The sequence below is a fragment of the Strigops habroptila genome, chromosome 11 (assembly GCF_004027225.2).
Source record: "Strigops habroptila isolate Jane chromosome 11, bStrHab1.2.pri, whole genome shotgun sequence".
Classification (NCBI taxonomy): Eukaryota; Metazoa; Chordata; class Aves; order Psittaciformes; family Psittacidae; genus Strigops; species Strigops habroptila.
In genome coordinates, this window is record NC_046360.1 from 10,547,735 (window position 1) to 10,567,409 (window position 19,675).

At 38.1% G+C, this 19,675-nt stretch overlaps 1 protein-coding gene and 1 long non-coding RNA gene across 7 annotated transcripts in view; one reads left to right on the forward strand and one right to left on the reverse strand.

Moving 5' to 3' along the window:
- The window catches only part of SPECC1L (sperm antigen with calponin homology and coiled-coil domains 1 like), a 72,400-nt gene that overhangs the window by 33,673 nt on the left and 19,052 nt on the right, over positions 1–19,675 (reverse strand). For all 5 annotated transcript variants that reach the window (XM_030500423.1, XM_030500419.1, XM_030500422.1 and 2 more), the window contains 7 exons: positions 17,897–18,056; positions 15,296–16,929; positions 13,240–13,447; positions 6,504–6,577; positions 5,822–5,997; positions 3,928–4,091; positions 2,174–2,265 (listed from right to left, as the gene is read on the reverse strand). In XM_030500423.1, the coding sequence (XP_030356283.1) occupies positions 2,174–2,265; positions 3,928–4,091; positions 5,822–5,997; positions 6,504–6,577; positions 13,240–13,447; positions 15,296–16,929; positions 17,897–18,056 (2,508 nt within the window). The remainder of the gene's footprint in view (positions 1–2,173; positions 2,266–3,927; positions 4,092–5,821; positions 5,998–6,503; positions 6,578–13,239; positions 13,448–15,295; positions 16,930–17,896; positions 18,057–19,675) is intronic.
- Positions 1–19,675, forward strand: part of LOC115614110 — a 37,121-nt gene that overhangs the window by 14,730 nt on the left and 2,716 nt on the right. Inside the window, exon 4 of one of the 2 annotated variants that reach the window (XR_003993628.1) lies at positions 4,639–4,650. The exons of the other annotated variant lie outside the window; for it this stretch is intronic. This is a non-coding gene — a long non-coding RNA (uncharacterized LOC115614110). Of the gene's footprint in view, positions 1–4,638; positions 4,651–19,675 lie in introns of those variants that run through there. 2 annotated transcript variants of the gene reach the window in all.

The window sequence follows — 19,675 nt, forward strand, 5'->3', positions numbered from 1 at the left end:
TGTTCAACATCTTTGTCGGCGACATGGGCAGTGGGATTGAGTGCGCCCTCAGCAAGTTTGCCGACGACACCAAGCTGTGTGGTTCGGTTGATACGCTGGAGGGAAGGGATGCCATCCAGAGGGACCTTGACACGCTCGTGAGGTGGGCCAATGCCAACCTTATGAAGTTTAACCAAGCCAAGTGCAAGGTCCTACACCTGGGCTGGGGCAATCCCAGGCACAGCTACAGGTTGGGTGGAGAAGAGATTCAGAGCAGCCCTGCGGAGAAGGACTTGGGGGTGTTGGTTGATGAGAAGCTGAACATGAGCCGGCTGCAGTGTGCGCTCGCAGCCCAGAAAGCCAACCGTATCCTGGGCTGCATCAAAAGAAGCGTGACCAGCAGGTCAAAGGAGGTGATCCTGCCCCTCTACTCTGCTCTCGTGAGACCTCACTTGGAGTACTGTGTAAAGTTCTGGTGTCCTCAACATAAAAAGGACATGGAGCTGTTGGAGCAAGTCCAGAGGAGGGCCATGAGGATGATAAGAGGGCTGGAGCACCTCCCGTATGAAGACAGGCTGAGAGAGTTGGGGCTGTTCAGCCTGGAGAAGAGAAGGCTGCGTGGAGATCTCAGAGCAGCCTTCCAGTATCGGAAGGGGGCCTATAAGGATGCTGGGGAGGGACTCTTCATTAGGGACTGTAGTGGTAGGACAAGGGGTAATGGCTTCAAACTTAAACAGGGGAAGTTTAGGTTAGATATAAGGAAGGTGAGGGTGGTGAGGCACTGGAATGGGTTGCCCAAGGAGTTGTGAATGCTCCATCCCTGGTGGTGTTCAAGGCCAGGCTGGACAGAGCCTTGGGTGACATGGTTTAGTGCGAGGTGTCCCTGCCCATGGCAGGGGGGTTGGAACTAGATGATCTTAAGGTCCTTTCCAACCCTAACTGTTCTATGATTCTATGATTCTAAGAAGTCTTTTGTCTGCCAAAGCTCTGGCCCAGCCTTTTAGAACATGAGATTAAGTCTGCCTCTTCCTACAAGAGCACAGAAATAAATAGAAACATAAAGACAGATCAGTAGGAACAAAGCATCTGTCAGAGAACTTGTCGCATTTAACTACTTTAGAAAACTGCTGTCAAGAGTGACTGAGCCACAGCAGTAGCAGAAGCTCACACAAAACCATTTAATTCTTTCTCTTTGCTTTGAGGCTACCTATTTGTTTCATGAAATTCACTCTCAAATTAATAAAAGCTGCACTAGTCTGAGCACAGGAGAATGGTCAGTCTGTTCCAGGTATACTAAAAGCTAATATAGATATAGATTCCTCAGTTCACACAGAGAGGATTTATTACCAAAACATTACGCTGACCTACAGTAAAAATCAAGTTTTGGTACTTCTGGTTAGCAATATCCTGAAAGCAACTGGAGAATTACTGATATTAAAGGAAAAAAATATATAGTAGGTTCTTTGATTTTTTTCTTTGTGAATCTGGTCCCATCTGCTTTGTCCTGAAACTTGTTGGCTTTTGCCAAATCTCACTTCATGCAGCTAGTGAGAGAATAGAACCAGCGACAATCTATAAAGCTAAGCATGAGAGTGCTGATGATGCAATCTTGGTGTACCTAAGCTCCTTTAGCAGATGAACAAATGGACAAAGCTATAGAAGAGACAGGACAAAATACACAGTACAATCACCAACTGGCCAAACTGTCAGTCAGTACAAAATGAACAAAGACAATTAATTCACAGTTATTTCATTCCTCTCTGGTCAGGTCTGATATTGAAAGCACATGCAACATGGGATACATTTATACTGACGATTGGTGACAGACTCTGTGCAGATCTCAGTCCGTTGCCTGAAGGGGGATTACTGCTGTTTCCGTGCCAGGCGCAGGATTAAGAATTGACAAATAGCAACTTTAAAACTAAGGAATGCAGATAAAGTTTTCCTCCCATGCTTCTCAGTAGCACAGGATAGTAATGGTTGGGAATATTTAACAAGAACTTCCAAATTATGCCAAATCTTGTATTTACAACACTGTTCTCAGTGAAACACTCTTGTTAGACTGAACATTTTAGTAATTACTTCCTCGAGGCGACATTTTATCATTATTTCTCCAATATTTGCATACTACCACCCGCAGTTTCACATGCTCTTCTTTACAAAGAAGGATTAAGTGCCGTCACAAAACACATACCTGCATAGGGGATACAGCAGCAGCTGGGGGAGTTTTCATGGGACTTGGGCTCAGGGGAGTGCGAGGAATTGTGGCAGCAGCAGGGCTTGGAACTAGTACGAACACAGAAAGGAAGCCACCATGAGCATTGCATTATTTTGCAGTGAAACAGGAGACTGGCTGTTACAGTGAACTCTCACGCTGTACTTCACATTACTAGTTATACCAGATGACATCTTTCAGAATTTCAATTAGTAACTGACTGCAAAATCATTTAAATGAATGTAATTACAGAGGAGTAAATGTGTAGGCATACATTTTCTGTCTTGAATATATCACCCACAGTTAAAGCAAAAGTTTACTGGGGGTGGACAAGGCTAAGGTTCAGGATATTATTACCCTGGCAGATGTAAATGATGGCATTACTAGTCCTCTGATCTCCAGAAAAAGAAATGTTATCAGGCTCCTGGGTCTGCCAGTAAGACAAGAACGATAACCTGTATCACCTGCTTCTCCTTTCTAGTTTCCAACCAAAGGTCACAGGTACTAGGTATTACATCCCTGAAATTTTGGGATTAAACAAATAAGTTTAGAAATGTACAAAAACAGATAAATACTGAACTGGTGAATCAGACATCTGATTATTTAACAGCATGTTTAGACATGAATGCTGAGGGAAAAGGCAGACACTAGCTTGAAATAAAAGATTCAAAAGAAGGGAGAAGGGATTTATCATTTTATCATCTAACTCTGGCAGAAAAGCACCTTTATCCAATAGCAGATTGAAAAAAAAAACCTTCCAAATTAACACTAGCAAAGTAAAAAACTGTAAATATCTACGAAGAAAGAGAACAAGTGTAGAAATAGAAACATTCACAGAATCACCAAATAATATGGAGATGCTTCTATACCTTAACCAATTTTCAGGTTATAAGCAACTAAAAGTAGATTTGCCATGCACCGTACAGTGCTGTAAGCCTCTCTGGTAATACAGTCTACTCCAGGCCAAGCCTTTTTACATAAGAGACTCACAGTGACATTACTGTAAGTGAAATTCAAACCCCAAAGACATGACAAGGGAAATATTTTAATCCATACAGGGCCTTACATGCAAACAAAGCTAAACCCCAAGCATTTCTCCTTTCACAGTAATTACTTGGATTCTTTATTCTGTTCATCTACAAAGAAGGACACCAGCACCTGTTTCCACAATCAGAGTTACAGTAAATACTCTGTCTCAACAGTGAGATCCCTTTCATTTTAGAAAATATTCCCTCTATCTTTTAATAGGTGATAGTAGCTGGACCTTATTTTTAACTTTCGTTAGCACTTTGATTATAAGAATATAAGTTATTAAAGGAAACAAACTCAGCTCTAGCTATTACATGGCTTTCAGAATGCTTAATTTGGCACATTAAGTTCACATTTTAATAGTCAGGCTGAAATCAGCTGTGCTTCCAGCTATAATTATGTGCGTAATATGTGTTTATGTATTTCTAATATACAGGAGCACTGAATCAAAGCATCCAGCATATGAGTCATTGGCAATGCAACAATGACAATAAAGACAAGAAAAGGATGCTTGCACATAACCGCAGCAAGCAATCTGTTGTGCAGTCTAGTTTAGGTTGGTTTGTTTCAGCCATCACTTACAGGTCATAACAGTACAGTTAAATAATTTACCTTTGAATTACCTAAGCCATCAGAAATGTCCATGCCAAAATATGCAAAAATCATACCCTGGTACAGCTACGACACTGGTTGAAAATAATTACCTTGGGAGGCACTGTCAAACGACTTGATGAGTGTTTTTACTGTAGGAGTTGGCTCTGAGGAGGTGGATGATCTGCGACTCAGGCCCATTCCTTGTCTCAGAGCTGCCAAGTCTCTCTCGACAGCATTCATGTAATTGTACACTCGACCACGTTCCTCTTCCTGCCTGAAATCAAGACGCATCCCATTTAAGGTGTCTAAATAACATTTTAATATGCAAAGTCTTAAAAAATCAACACAAATTTGAAGCCAAATTAAAATCTGTGGTCCAAATTGGCCATTACATTAACCTAGTTTTCTTTCCACTGTAATTTAGAAACAGCTTACCAACCTACATTATCACTGTAAGTTCTTACTATTTGTTAGCAAGAGAACTTCAGCACCAGGTGAAAAGTCTGTCAAATCAATACTTGATTTAAGGCTTAATTCCTGCTCCTATCTCTCTCACACGCACATGTAGACGTGGATGGAAAAAAAATGAGCCTTAAGAATTTCGTTATTTCTCATGAAAATAACTATATCAGAGGGGAGAATTTTTTTTTTCCACCTGCATAAACAGAAAACAATTTACTAAGGAGGTAATTTAAAGATGTATGCCATTTATGCCATTTATGGCATACATCTTTAAGCAGCATTTGAATCAGTTTAACAAAACAACAACTTTGATTTTTAGTACATTATTTTTTACTACATTTTAGTACATTGAGTTTTAGTGAATTTTAAACATTGACTGATTTTTTTGCTTCAGACTTTCCTAACACCTTCCCTCCAATACAATACCAATATCACTTCCAAGGAATCTGACTCAGTTGCCTCTTTTCTGCAGTGCATCAATAAGTCAAAGAATCCTCATGGATAATATGGATAATATGGAATCAGCAAGCCAGTTCTACCTTCAAAAGTGCAACTGTAACCTCAGAGGTTCACTTGCAAGTAGTAACTGAACAATTACAATTCTGGCTGAGATGTATTAGTAAGAATTGTTCATACGTCTTAGTTTGGTGATCTTACTTCAGATAAGATGTCTTATGCCCACCAGTCATCCACCCAGATAATTTTCCATTTTCAGTGTAACCAGTATACTTTTCCTACCATTTTTCCCAAGTTCCACAGCCTACATTATTTCATATCCTACTGGATGCTGGGATGAGTGTAATGTATACTATAAAATGCCCATCCACATGGAAAAAATTGTTTAATATATACACATCACAGACATCATTACTGTAATTGTAAGCCGTACATAGATATATTCAATCCCTAGAGACAATGAAGTTAGATTCAAATGGTGCTGTCTGGGATGTTCCTATTCTATGGATTTGAGGACTTTAATACTTCTGAAGGATGTATAACTCAGTTTCTCAATAACTGTAGCACCTAATTCAAGTCATAGCACATTACAGTTTGAATTATTTTACTAAAAATGTATTTATATTAAAGCACCTCTATTCCCAGAAACAATTATCAGTGGAAAGAAAACAGTACAAGATACATGCAGAATTAGATTAAGATATCTTCTCAGGTAAGAATCCAGTTGTATTTTAACCATACCAAAAGCCTCGGCTGCTAATAAGAAATACTAATGATGGTACAGAAAGGCCAACACTCCTTGTTTTTCCACACTAAGGAAAATGCCCAGCTGTTTAACGGGAACAATCCTCCACTTAACCTGGTTTTGCAAACTGAGTATTTTTGGATGGATGAAATATATAGTATAAAGACACAAACACTGTTCTTAAAGTTATCTTGACCCCTGAAAGCCTGCATTGTGGAAATACAGGTACTCACAGGGAGAGGATTTATAAACTTCCAGAGTCTCAATAATAGATAAGATACTGGATTTTCAAAGTTGTACCCCTCTACAAAAGAGGCAACATCCCTATTGTCTTTGCATACTTGCGTGACTTGATTTCTTCCAGCTCTTTAGTGAGCTTCTCATTTTTCTCCTGAGCTTCATGTAACCTACGCTTCAGGTCTCCTATCTCTTCCTGGGCCTCAGACTTGATATCATTTGCTATAACCACTGCAGTCTGCAGATCAGCCTGGAACTGACGCCATTCTGCTGACTCCTCCTATAAATAAATAGAACATTAAATTGAAAGCAGCAGCAAGAATTTTAAATCTAAAAATAAGTTACCTTTATTATTCATAGTTTCCCTACGCTGTTACAGGAGTGACAAAGGCACTCATCTCTGGCATTAGATACAACCTAACTTACAAGTTAAATTGAAGAAGTTTTGCTGGAAATAACGAGACTTTCAAGGTCATGAATTTCTTTTCTAGAAACAAAGAAAATGTTCAAAGTGGAGGTGGGGGAAATTACAAAATTAAACTATGCATCAGAAGACACAGCAACACTTTTTCCTAAGCCCAATGCCATATCTTTGTGACATTGACCATGTTTCAGAATTCTTTAGTGTCTGTAGGTTAGTAAATATTTTTCTATATGATGCCCATCTCTCAGAAATAATTATTTTAATGGTATTACATCTAATAATATTATCTTTTCACAATTGCACATGCAGGTCTTATGACTTTCCAAGTTCACAGTTTATTGAGTTTTTAGGTTTTAACCTACCCGGAGTCTCCTGTGGAGATTCTTTATCTCTCTTTCCATGTCATGCTTTTGGTCCTGAAGTTTTTTAACTGTATCTGGAAAGAAAGTCAAATTCTCTGTAAGATCTTAATCAGGGATCTACTTACTTTAAAAAGGGTAACTGAAAAAACTGCACAAAACCTTGCAAATGCTTTTCAAAACTTACTCAGAGAATATATTTTTTGTAACCAAAGCCATCTGGAGAAAAATATTATGAGGAGAAGTAATTTGACAGAAAGTGTCAATAGGTACATACTTCTCTATTACTGGTGAGGGGAACAGCATAAGCAAATTCAATTCTTACACAAATCCCAGTCTCTTTTCTATCCTTCACAATATTGAAAAGACAAAGCAATAACAAAGAGCAAACAAACAAGTAGGTAATTTAACATGGAAGGCTCATTAAAACATGGATGTCTGGGGGTTTTATCTCTTCAAACATAAGCTACAGCTACATGAAGCCTTTTGATTCACAATTTACTCCCTGCCACAAAGTAGCAGACATCAACACTCAGAGCCATGCCCTCAACGGGGATAAAATTCCACTCCTGTCCTCAAGAATCCTACATTCTTGTCTCTCAAGCTACTATTTGAAGTCAAAGCAAGCTGTATTTACAGCAAAGGGACAAACTGTTGATAAGATTATGTTATGAAAGAGATGGTCCCCTAAATCTGTCAGCAGCCTTACAAAAGGATATGCAGCTTGATGGCCACCAGCTCCTCACGTGGCGTCTGACAGACTGGCTACTGCAATTATTCATTTGCTCCTCTATTCAACACACAAGGACAATGTGATTGATTACTCCTTTCTTATAACTAAGCAACTAATGAAGAAGAGCACAGCACAGGTTTCTAATTAGCATGGCCCTTCACTGATCCTTGGATTGTAGGATGCTTTATTTCTATATAGCATCATGTAGCTATTTTCAAATCATAAAAATGATGGATCAACTGACTGAATGCCTTTTTTTTTGTTCAGGTTCATTGTTCCAAGACCTGCTAGAAACAAATATTTTTCCTGTATTTTAGCAATGCCCTTTTCACAAAAAGATGAAACGTGCCCAATACATTTAAACTGTTCAAAATACAAAACCTTGGCAAATCTAACTGTATAAGAAATGTTTGAATAGTCAGAAGATGGGTATATATGCTCATACAGACAGACTGATACAGTAAAGTTTTGTGGCTCTCATTTTCAGCATGAAAAACTGTCCAGGGCTTTGATTTAGGTCTCAGGACTCAAGAAAACCACTAAGCCAGTTTATTCTGTTGTTCTACCAATACCTACCAATGCCCTCCCAAGTAAGTCTATACCTTCGGTACTCCTGGTCTTTTGTCAAAGGGCTTTTCTTAACAATAAAAATGAGGCTGTGGCAGGCCAAATAGAAAATAGTAAGCATTTTAAAAATGTTTAAATCAGATGTTATGTTGAAACTAGATGATCTTTAAGGTCCCTTCCAACCCTAACCATTCTACGATTCTAGAATCTAAGCTAATTTATGCTGCCGTGTACATTCAGGAGCCTTAACTATGCTCATAAGAACATTTCAATTTTTCAACCATAGAAACCTTCTTGGTTTCTTCACCAGGAGAAATTCTTGAGATTTGCCTCTACAGTCCCAAGTACATAGGCTGTTAATGCCACAGCTAATTTCTTTTTTTACAAGCATTATATAAACCACAGTTTTCCTGAAAACATGAAAATCTTTCAGGCTTGGAAAAGTTGAAACACAAAAATTGGACAGACACTTCAGTATTTATCATCTCACTATAAGACTGCACACTTTAAGATGCATCCAACTGATCTTTAAGCTTTGAAGATAAACCTAACAACAGGCCACTCCAATGTCATGCTACCTTGGTATTTAAGCAAAGCCCTCCAATTTTTAGCTTGTCTGTACACAACTTGTTTCAGTTAAAATCTGCACTGAGATGCCAGCTTTACGTCCAAGTTATAAAAGTCACTGCCTCTCCCCACCCTTTTTTCCTTTAAGCACATGCTAAAAAACCCACTGCAAATTAGGTAACTTTCAACAGTGACAGCAAGTCAACATGCCCTAAAGAGCTTCCAGTAGCGTTCTGAAACAAAATGACCATATTCTCTTTTAAAGTTCAAAGAAAACGTGTTTTTAAAAAATGAAATCTGTTCTACTACTAAAATCAAGCTACAGTGCATCTAAAAATAACCACAAACCAGAAACTATAAATGCATCCAGAATTAAAGCTTGTGTAATGCCATTGTTTTGAGGTCTTGTGAGATATGAAACGCACCATTAAGTTTTAGTATATTTATGCTTTGAAGTAAAACACAATGGTCTGAATATTCTGCAGTTACTATAAACAATACAGAGCACTTCACAGCAGTTGTTGGAAACAGCCTTATCCCTCAATTCATCCAAGAGATTTAAAAACAAAACAAAACAAAAATAAACAAAAAAACCCCTCCTACCAAATTGCTACTGCATTTGAAATGTAGTGAGAAATTAAGACTAAGATAAGCGATTTCATCTCTGACAGTCTGAACTCCATTCTTCACATTGTGTCACCAATTACAGCCTGAAAATTCAAGTAGTCAAACTGGGTATACAGGCAGCAACTCCCCGTACAGCTGCGTTGCAGTATCCTTCCTTTCTGCATCCTCACAACCTCCACAATTCTTCTCTAGCACACACTAAACCTTTCCACCTGTATGTGCTGTAATTTGTAGGACAGGTACTTTTCTTCTACCATTATTCGGTCTCCATTTAAAGAGTATAGACGAGAAAGACGATTGAGACAAAAGGAAAAGTAACTATTGTTTAGGTTATGTGAAGAGCAAGGAGATTGTTCTGATGAATGAATAGGCTAATCAAAACTGGCAGATCAGTAGCTGCTTGTGTTTTACTGCAGGATCCAATTATGTCCACGTTTTACCAAATGACACAGATTTAAATCACAGTTTAACAAGGCCTTGCTTTTTAAAATGTAGAAAAATAAATTATGGGAAAAACATACTGCAAATGATAAAGAAAAACATTGCAACTAGGGATGGAGGTGGGAGGAAAAAACTAAGATGTCATCTGTATTTTGTAAGGCTGCCAGAGAAAAAGTATCACTGTATTATGTATCTGGAACTCTTACTAATTATAATCAGCCATTAGAATTTATCACTACAAAATAAAAATAAGTATCAAATATCAATTGATTAATTTCAAAACTCTCGGGGGTGGGGGGGAGAAGGCGAAAAAACAGAAAAAAGACTTACAATATTCCTGTAATTCCTGATAAGCAACACCAATGCAAGTAAACCTGACCCAGGCATTACAATGGGCGTTCCCACAGTTTTTGCACTAGTTCCATTGGTTTGCCTTATGCTAGGATAGCATTTCAATTTTCGTTAGCATAGAAGTGGCTATGTCAGTATAATCTCATCTACAGAGTAGCACCAGCATCGCAGTTCACTTAAGAATCATAGCTTCCTTATATAAGGAAGAGGCACTGGTCAGAAATATGCCAAAGCTCATGCCATCTGCACATTAATCTTGCTCTTGAGCTCATCACTGTCAGATAATAGGTCTATATATAGGAAGAAAGCTGAATTTTTAAAGGGTCCAACATTAGCAAAAAAACCCCCCCAAAAAACTAACAATTAGAAAATAAGCATCCAATTGTCTTTTCCAACACTAGGGTAGAAAAGGCCAAAATATGGTAATGTAGAAATTAAGTTTTGCAACCGCTGTCAAGATCCTTTTCAAAATGAGATATAGCACAATTAAAAACACTGTCAACTCCATATAAGAACCAGTTCTTCACTCAACAATAGATACATCAACCTCCTTGCTCACCTACCCTTGTCCAAAAAATGTACTGACTTAAATAGTTACAGGCTAAGAGAACTGATGTTTTTAGCACATGTATCTTGTGCTCAGTGAACATGCAATGAGTATTTTCAGGCTTCAGAAGAAATATCTGACAACTGATAAGCTAACCTACAAAATAGCAACTTTCTGCAAATCAGAAGATAAAGTTCTCTGGAAAAAAAATCCCCCACAAACTCTTATTAACTGTTTGGAAGAACAATAGGTTTCTTTTTTCATCCAACATGACTAATGTGACAGCTTGGCTACCTGACTGCGGAGTTTTTCCGCAGCGAGACACGAAACCCAGAGGCACCACGCCACCTAGTGCAACGCTCGCCTCTCCTGCACTTCCAGCCAGTGCTCCCTCTCCCAGTCCCTCACCTCCACTCCAGCACGGTTTAATCAGTGCAATTTACATCCTACTGTCCACATCAAAGAGATCCCAGTTTTTACAGGCAAACATATTAACAGCTAAAATGTGATAGTTCAATATTCAGATAACTGTGAAAAAGGTTTCATATGTGTTTGTTGTACTTCTTTTTGGTTTAGAAAGTCCACAATGAAGCATGCCCCAAGTACCAGTGCTGGAGCATTTCATATTCCTACATTACTATTTAGGGCTGATTGATCAATAAAATTGAATGAACACTCATCACCTCATCTATGAAGCATCTTTCTCCTAACTGTAGAGTCTACCTTTTATTAATTCTTTAAGTGATAATTTTCCATCACTTATCACTTGTCATTTAATCAGGTGTCTTGCTGTCCCTTTCTTTCACTCAATAACTTTGCCATTCAGCAAATTCTCTCTTTAAGGCATGGGTTAGATTTCATCATATATTAAAATCTAAAATAAAAGTTCACTAAAGAAAACCTTTATGGTTCTTTACAATACTTGGTTATTCAGGCTGAAAAATACCATTCTTCTAACTAGTGCTTTATGATACCTAAACCTACACTAAATTCTCCACATTTAAAAGCACAGACATCATATATTTGGCTGTCAGAATACCAGAACTGACCCAAAGCCTGATCAGCATAAGAGAACTTCTACTACTAGCATGTGCTTTTCTGTCACTTTAACACAAATTTAGAATTCCGCCTTTCATATGTTGTATGTACTAGCACAAGTCACAGATTTTGTGCTCGCAAACAACAGAGATGCTGTTCTTTGCTGTCACTACCTAGAGGCTACCACCAAGAAACTCCTGTATGAGGCTTAAATACGAACCCATAATGAACAGTGTTTTGAAGTGGTCAGAAAAAAAAAGTATTTTTTGAAGTTCACACTGTTTTTCGGGTGCCATTCCTCCTTACCGCCACTAGGTGCCACTCTCCTTCCTGCCTAGAACTAAAATACTGCTTTCTTCCCTAAAGGATCACACCAGGCCAACAGCCGGTACAGTTACATTTTCCAGACTATGTCAAGAGTGATGAGTAACAAAGACTGTCACAACTTTTGTTGAAAATTCCTGCCCAGGCAGAGGTTTGTCTGTCTGGATTTTTACCAGTTTTGGTGAAACACCTGCTAGCTGGTTTGTGCACCCAAGGAAGAAGCATCTGAAAACTAGAGCTGCCTTGTAACCAGCTATGACAAGGCAGAGACCTAAATGTTTACTTGCCTACAGTGCTGTTTCCTGTAAGAATGTATTTCAGCTAATGGACAAAACAATGCAAGTAGAAAAGTCTTCAACCTTTTTAAGTCTTTGCTACAAAACAACTTCAGGAACAAAGAGCCACTGACCATGTGCCTGAGCTCCTGCTGCCAAGTAAATGTGCGTTTTTGGTTTTGGTACAGAAACAAAAAAAAGAAAAAAAGGCAGAATAAAAAGCTTACACACAATTTTGTAAAGAGAAACAGTGACTGTCTTTCCAGATAAAGAAATGTTGCTTAGGGAAACTAAGCTGACAGCCACATGTCTGGAAACACTGAGTTTCAGTTGAATAAGCAATTTAGCTTGCTTAAAACACTACCTCTTCTTGAGAGCAGACCAATTTAAATCCTTTCCATGAATATTTCCCTTGCTGTTAAAAAGGGATGATCATGACTTGGTTTTGTTGCTATGTTCTTTAATCTCCATCTGCCATGGAAGAGCAGCAGATAAGCTGTATGTAGCACTGTGTAAAGACAGCTTGCCAGGGTACAGTTGCCCAAGTTCTTATTTAAATGGAGACTAATTGCAGAATTCCAGCCTGTGGTAGGAATGTCTCAGCACATCTTGGAGAACAGAGAAAGATCTAAGGCACAGAGAGCTAGACAATTACACCGTAAACATTAATGTCATTATAAGCCCTAACCATTTCTTGTACGGTGGCAAAAGTGAACAGATAAAATTTTATTATAACTTGCTTAAAGTTTGTCAGGTTCATTGTTAGGTTCACTGGTCAGCTTCATGACTTGAGCAAATCTACACAGAAAGAGATATAGAATACATTCATATAGCCAAGTCAGCTCTGACTAAAAACACCTCCAGGTGGAAAAAATTATTAATTATACACATGCTCAAGCTACCTGGGAACTCCTGATATTTGGGCACTCAAAAAAGTTCTTAAAAAAACCACCATCAAAACACTAGATCAATCATCCAATCTCAAAAATGCACATGGAGCACATTTAAGTATGTTCTTTTACTTTGAAAAATAACTTGAAAACAGCATTATCAGATTTCGTCTTTATTCTCAGTTCACAGGTTTTAATTCCCACGCCAGCTACTACTTGGACTGGAAAAGCAAAGCCAACTTGATTTTTTTCTCCTTACTGTATAAGGGTTCTGCAAAGCCCCGTCTGATTTGACATATAGAAGACAAGTGAAAATAGTTTCACAATCAAGAGTTCTTCAATTATCATTTCTCTCACAAGAGAAACTCATAACACTTACTCTCCAAATCAGATATGATGAGGTTGTCATGAAGCTTCACAGCACGATGCTGTTCTACTTCATCCTCCAACTCAAAGATAGTTTCTTTCATGTCACTTCTCTCAGTCTCTTTTTCATCCAGTTCTGTCCGAAGTTTTTCTAGAGTCACATTGAGATCCTCAATTTGTTTCTTGGCTTCTTCTTGGAACACTCTGTATTCATCTTCAACCTGAAAAAGAACATGTCTGGTAGTAACTAAATTGGTTGCATTTTAAAACACACTTCTAGTTGCTACCATACTTAAAATATACTTTTTTGCAACCATAAAAAAGTATGGGACAAGAAGTCAAGTGTAAGCTTTAAAAAATGTGTTGTTCTAGCACAACTATTTTCCTGAGCCACAGTTAAACTCCTTTATTCCCAAGACAAATATATGACCATTCCCCAGCTACTTTAACAGCAGTGTCTGTATTCAAGAGAAGCAACAATACCATAGTACCAAGGCTGTAGTTTCATGAGCAGCTGATCCAATTTAACATCTAGCTGCTGTGGAAAAGGGAAGGGGTGGTGGGGGAAGCTCTTTACCCTTTCTTTCTCTTGCCAAAAAAAACCTGTTCTCTTCTGTGCATCAATTTTAGTGCTTGCTGGACCTCTGAGATGATTCATTTCCTTAATCAAGTAGCAGGATTCACTTTTGTGTGTGAGATGTGTTAGCGAGCTGAAGTAGTTCCCAGAGGACTCATACAAGCTACTGAACTGAATTACAAAAACAAAAAAAAACAAAGCCCAGGGAAAGGAAGACGTAGATTTCTTGCTTTCAGGAGCAGCCAGGCTATTTTATCCTGCCTCATGAAACTGCAACAGAAGTAACAAGCTGGGATCAGAGGCACAGTAACTTTAACCCAACAACAAAAATAGGGCGTCAGAAAAACAAGAGAAATTAGGTCATGGCTTAGGGTGGGTCAGCACAGGCACCAATTTTAACAGACAAAATGCCCTGCTTTACATCATCTGCTTCAGTATCTTTTATTTGAATAGCACTATCCAACTGTAATTATTAAAATTACACTTTTTTTTCTCCTCCCAAATTAAGGTTGATTCTAACTGGCTGGTGATCACGACTAACATGCTGATTTGCAACTAAAATATAGTTTAGACTATATTTGGCATAAATTGTCTCATCAGAAAGATATACCTTTAAGTACTTCCTGAAAGTCATTGAATATTTTTTATTACTCTTATTTTTATATTAAATTATCTAGTAAATGTGTCTTGTAAAAGCATTGACCATAAATTAGTTATGTTTGGATCAAAATAGATGTTCTAGAACTAGAAATATACATTTCAAATCAAAACCCAGTCAATACACAAGTGGCTGCAGGATGGATCATTAGTAAAAATCCCTATGCATATTTGCCATATTTAATAATCATTGTTTAAAAGCTTATCAGAATATTTTAGTTTGTGGGTTTTGTTTGGTTTTGTTTTTCATTTAAAACTAAAATACGTATTCAGTATATTAAGTTGGGTAAAATTTCTGTCTACTTCAAAATTACTGTAACTGGAGAAAGAAGACATTTTTCTGCTTTATCACTCGATAATGACCAACTCAAATAGGCTGAAACTTCAAAATATTCTCTCCACACCTGTGACAGGTCCTACAAGTCATCACCGGCTGGGTGAACACTTCAAGCTTTGTCTCCCAGTACTTCCTCAGCAACACCCTGGCACTAACTCCTTGAAACTCTTGCAGAAGTCATGCAATTTAAGCACAAAATTCATACAGTACCTTAAACGCTGCTTGAGTTTCGTGCTTGAAATAAGTTGCAGAGTTTAAATACCAGTATTTTAAAAAAAGCAGCATGACAGTTTCCGTGTGGCTGAATGTGTCCATATAATTTTTAAAAAGGCCTCTGACATTTTCATAACAAAGATTAAGAGAAAAGAACCAATCCTAACACTGATGCAGTCCTATTAACCTTGTAATTAATTCTTTACTTCAAAAAGAACTACAGTGACCAACAGTAAGTCATACTGTATACTGGATGTTAAAATACAACAGTGTTTGAAACACTACCTTAGCAATGGCATCCTGCAGTCGGTTGGCATCGTTGCGGGTGTGTGCCAGATCTTCTTGCAGACTACTTGCCAAGGTCTCTGCTTTTTCTTTATCCAGCCTGACACTCTCCAGCAAATCTTGTATATCTGATTTGTCTCCAGAGTTGTGTATAGAATACAACTCAGCCACTTTCTGCTTTTCATGCTCTAACTGAGCTTTCAGCCTGTTCATCTCAATCTGGTCACTGGCTACTGTGGCTTTGTACTCCTCTAAGGTAGATGCTATCGCTGTTTTGCTTTTCTGCTCTGACTCAATAATCCGTTCCATGTGGTGATTTCGTTCTTTTAACGCCCCTATCATTTCTTGAGCCTCCTTGTTGTCTTGTTCTGCCATCTTCAAAGTGTTGCTCAAGTGCTGCTGAACACCTAACAGCTGCTCTCGCTCAAACCGAGCGTTCTCTGCAAGGTCCATATAACGTTGCTCTAACTCCATGTAGCGACCACTTTTCATATCTTCATCAATTACATATGAAATATGGTGTTCATCTAAAAGGGACCGAAAATACTCGATCTGGCGGCTGAAATGTTCCAACTTGTCACTTTGCTGGCACAAGGATTCCATGAGGATTACTTTTTCCTCTCCAAGTCTTTCATTCTCACTGTTTAGCTCTTGTGTTATTTGTTGCAAATCTGCAAGTTCTTGAAGCGTGGCTTGGAGCTCTTCAGCTGTACTGTGTTGATTCTCTTCCATCTGGTGTATCCGTTCTGTCAGACAAGCTACGGACACTTCACTTGCATTACCACTACTTCCCTTCCTAGACCTTTCTATACTTGGTACACCTTCAGACTCCGAAGATGATGGAGCATCTAAGGCATCATCACTTGATGTCAGTGGCTGATAAACTTCACTGCACTCACTGTCTAAATTATCCATGGAATTACTATGTTGGTTGTCCATCAAAGTGTTTTCATCCTGACTTAACAAGTCTTCCATTGATCCAGGAGCAGAACCTTCCACTGAAGATGTCAGAGTACCACCACCATCACTGTGATTGCCAGCTATAATCTCTGGACTCAAGGACTGATAGCCAAAGAGTTTTTCAGAGTTATCCAGCCTTTGTTCCAAAGAAAAGCCTAATGCATTTAGTCTGTCTTTTAACATTCGATTCTCATTCTTCAGCTGGTTGAGCTCTTCTCGGATGGCAGTGTTTTGTTCCTGTAACTGTAGCAATGTAGACTCTACATCAGTTGGCTGATGGACAACTGTGGCCTCTTTTTCCTCAGATTTTTCATCACCTTCAAGCTGATCCTCATTAAGTCCCAGCTGAGCACGCATATCCCTTAGCTCATTCCTCAGATGCAAGATTTCCACATCTTTAGTTTTTGCCAATGTCAAAAGATCATTCACCTTTGCTTCCAATGCAGCTTTGTCACTGATTTGATTGTCTGATTTGGACTTGCTCATTCGAATGTCTGATTCTGGGTTGGTGCGACTGCGGAAGCGTTTTGCCAGTACCGTATCATTGGTCCCCTGGCCAGTCAAAGGCAGCTTTTTGCTCTGGCTTAAACGAGAACGGTCACGTATTCTTTCTCTAGAAGAGCTTGACTCTTTATTTCCAGAAGAAGTGCTACGCTTAGTTGTGGAACTGGTACCTATATGTTTTTTGAAAGTTAGGAACATTAATTTAAAATACAGTATCTGTAATAGAAGACTGTGTATTTTGCAACAGCAATACAGTAGCTGATCTTCTGAATCACACTGGTCAGTGCATTTCATAAAATACATTTAAACATTTCTACAACCTTAATCATGAATCAGTGTAGTTGTATTTTAATTGATACACACTTTACTAATTGCTGTGCTTTACCTGTATATTGGAAATGAGCAAGACCTTAAAGTTTAACATTTGCAAGTTTCTTTTTTTTCCTCTCTTCAACAGCTTCTGATAAATTGTGCATAAACTGCAGCAGTGCTATTTCTACAAGTTCACATTTGTCTCTCTTTCAAGTAGATTTGAATGCAAGTTTTTAAGTGATAGTTTACATATTATGATCCCCCAAAATGAAAGTTAAGGGGTTTTGTATCTTCATCTCATTTCATAAAGACAAGGATAGATTATTACTACTTTATTTCCAGATGCTTCACAGCTTTGCAAGCATTATTGTATCAAGAACAGCAACAGAAGACAAGACATACTTCCAACCACATTGAAAATACACTAAATTTCACTTTTCCAAACAGTTTCTGAAAGCTCTCTTACTTTATAAAACAATACAGGATGTCCAAAATGTTGACTACAACAAGTGATCTCATCTTAAAGATTTAGTGCTTGAAGCATGGGTTTTTTTAGACAAATTATTTAGGCAAATCTATGATTCTATAGACTAATTATAATATCTAGTTTTATATAGTAATTGCATAATCAGTACTGAAAAAAATAAAAGGAACACCCTCTAAAAAGGCAATTACAGTATTAAAAAACAGAAAAAGAGAACAGAAGGCATTTGATTTGAGCATGGCCTTACTGACATTTCATTGGGCAGTCTGGATCATCAATACATAATAGGAAAACAAAATGTCACTCAACTACCATCTTTAAGGATCAATATATCCATTTACCTGCAATAGCTTTGGGTTTATTTTCCAGACTGTTCATGGTTGTCCCTGAGGCTGAAGATGCTGTTGATACACAAGTGCTCTTCTTTGCCTTGACACCGTTGGTCATCGTCACTCCACCACCACCTGCCATCCCCGCTAAGAGGTCATCATTGCTCTTAGTCTGAAAGAAAGGGAAGAAGCAGCTTTAAGACAGCTGGCTGAGATGTCTGCATAGCCAACACTTCTTCTGTTAAAGATTTCATCAGTTTAAAAAGTACATATTTGACTAGTCATGTGTCTATGCAAGAATGTTGAAAAGTATAAAAGCACTGCACTGTGCAGGGTTAGTAAGTTCGAAGTTGAACTTCAACTCCTTACATATGATTGACCATAGAAACTGAGTCTTCTCTCTCCCAGACGAAATGGTTAATGCTTCAATACCAAAGAGAAAAAAAGGAAAAACATAATTAAGGAAAGTACAGTAACACACCACAGTGTAACACTTGTCAATTTTGACTGAAAGCTTGCTTAAGCATAAGAATGAAGACAACTAAACCTCCAAATACTTGGAAGTTAGATAATGTCCTTCAATAGAATATGATCAAGCATTTTCTGGTGGAAAAGTGCAAAACAAAAAGAACCAACCAAACAAAAAAAAACAAAAAAAAGAAAAAAAATCCAACATTAACAAAATACCTGAACTCAGAGGATTAGAGGGGGGAAAGAGCCACCCTCACCATATATCCTTGCCTTGTTGTTATGCTCTTTACTAGGCACTCTCAGAGACAGGATATTTGTTTGATGTATTTTTTGTCTGACCTTGTATGATCATTCCTGAAACTACTGTTAGCCACAAAAGCTGCCTGGAATGTGACAAGGCAGTAAGCACAGGAGTCTCAAGAACCAAATTTCCAAATGAGAATTCATCTTCCAAATTATAGCAAACTCTACAAATACTAAGTTCTCAAGTATTAATTGCCAGACTTTACAACTCGTTAAAATGCATTTTTCCAAATGGCGAAACAATCAAAATATGCTAAACACTTCTCCTGTTAAAAGGCCAAGAAAAAATTAAAAGAAAACAGCTGTGTTAGCAGCATTCCTCTAGTAATTGTATTATTCAGCTGGACAATACATTTGAAGTCTCAACCAGCATCCCAGCTAAGAGGTAGCGCTTAGGAATTAACCAGTTGCTTTACTTCGTGACTTTCAAATTCTGCAGGTTTATAATTTCTAGCTTCCATACATATTAATGATAAAAACTACATGCCAGAGATGGTTTTGTATAGTAAGAATTGAAGGTACGTTTAATTGAAAAAAGAAAGAAACAGTTGCATCTCCATTCTACATAGTTCCTTTTTTCAAGTGAGAATTTCAGAGCAGTTAGGAACACCGATCACGATACTGTGGAAAGGACATGCCGGGATTTATGCCATTTACAAAGAGCAGCTGCAAAACAAAAGGACTTTGGGAAGAGAACATATTTGTTCTGCGAGCAGTTGTTAGAAATACAGATAATTTGCAGATAGAAACAGATATTTGTGAGGGTAAAATCCTCCAGGACAAGAATGTTTTTATTGAATCATGTAGGAAGTGGTGTAGGCTTCTAAAAAGGTTTATAGAAGGCTGGAAGAAAACATTACTCCAAGGCTCTAGTCTGATGTGCAACTAAGCTGGCTTTTCTGCTATGAAAAAGTCACTGCTGTTTCATCCTGCTCTTCTCCACATGCTTACACTCTGAGCTGTGTAAAGTGAAGCCTTTTCAAAGGGCTCCTTCCTCCCAGGAGCCAGATCAGTTCC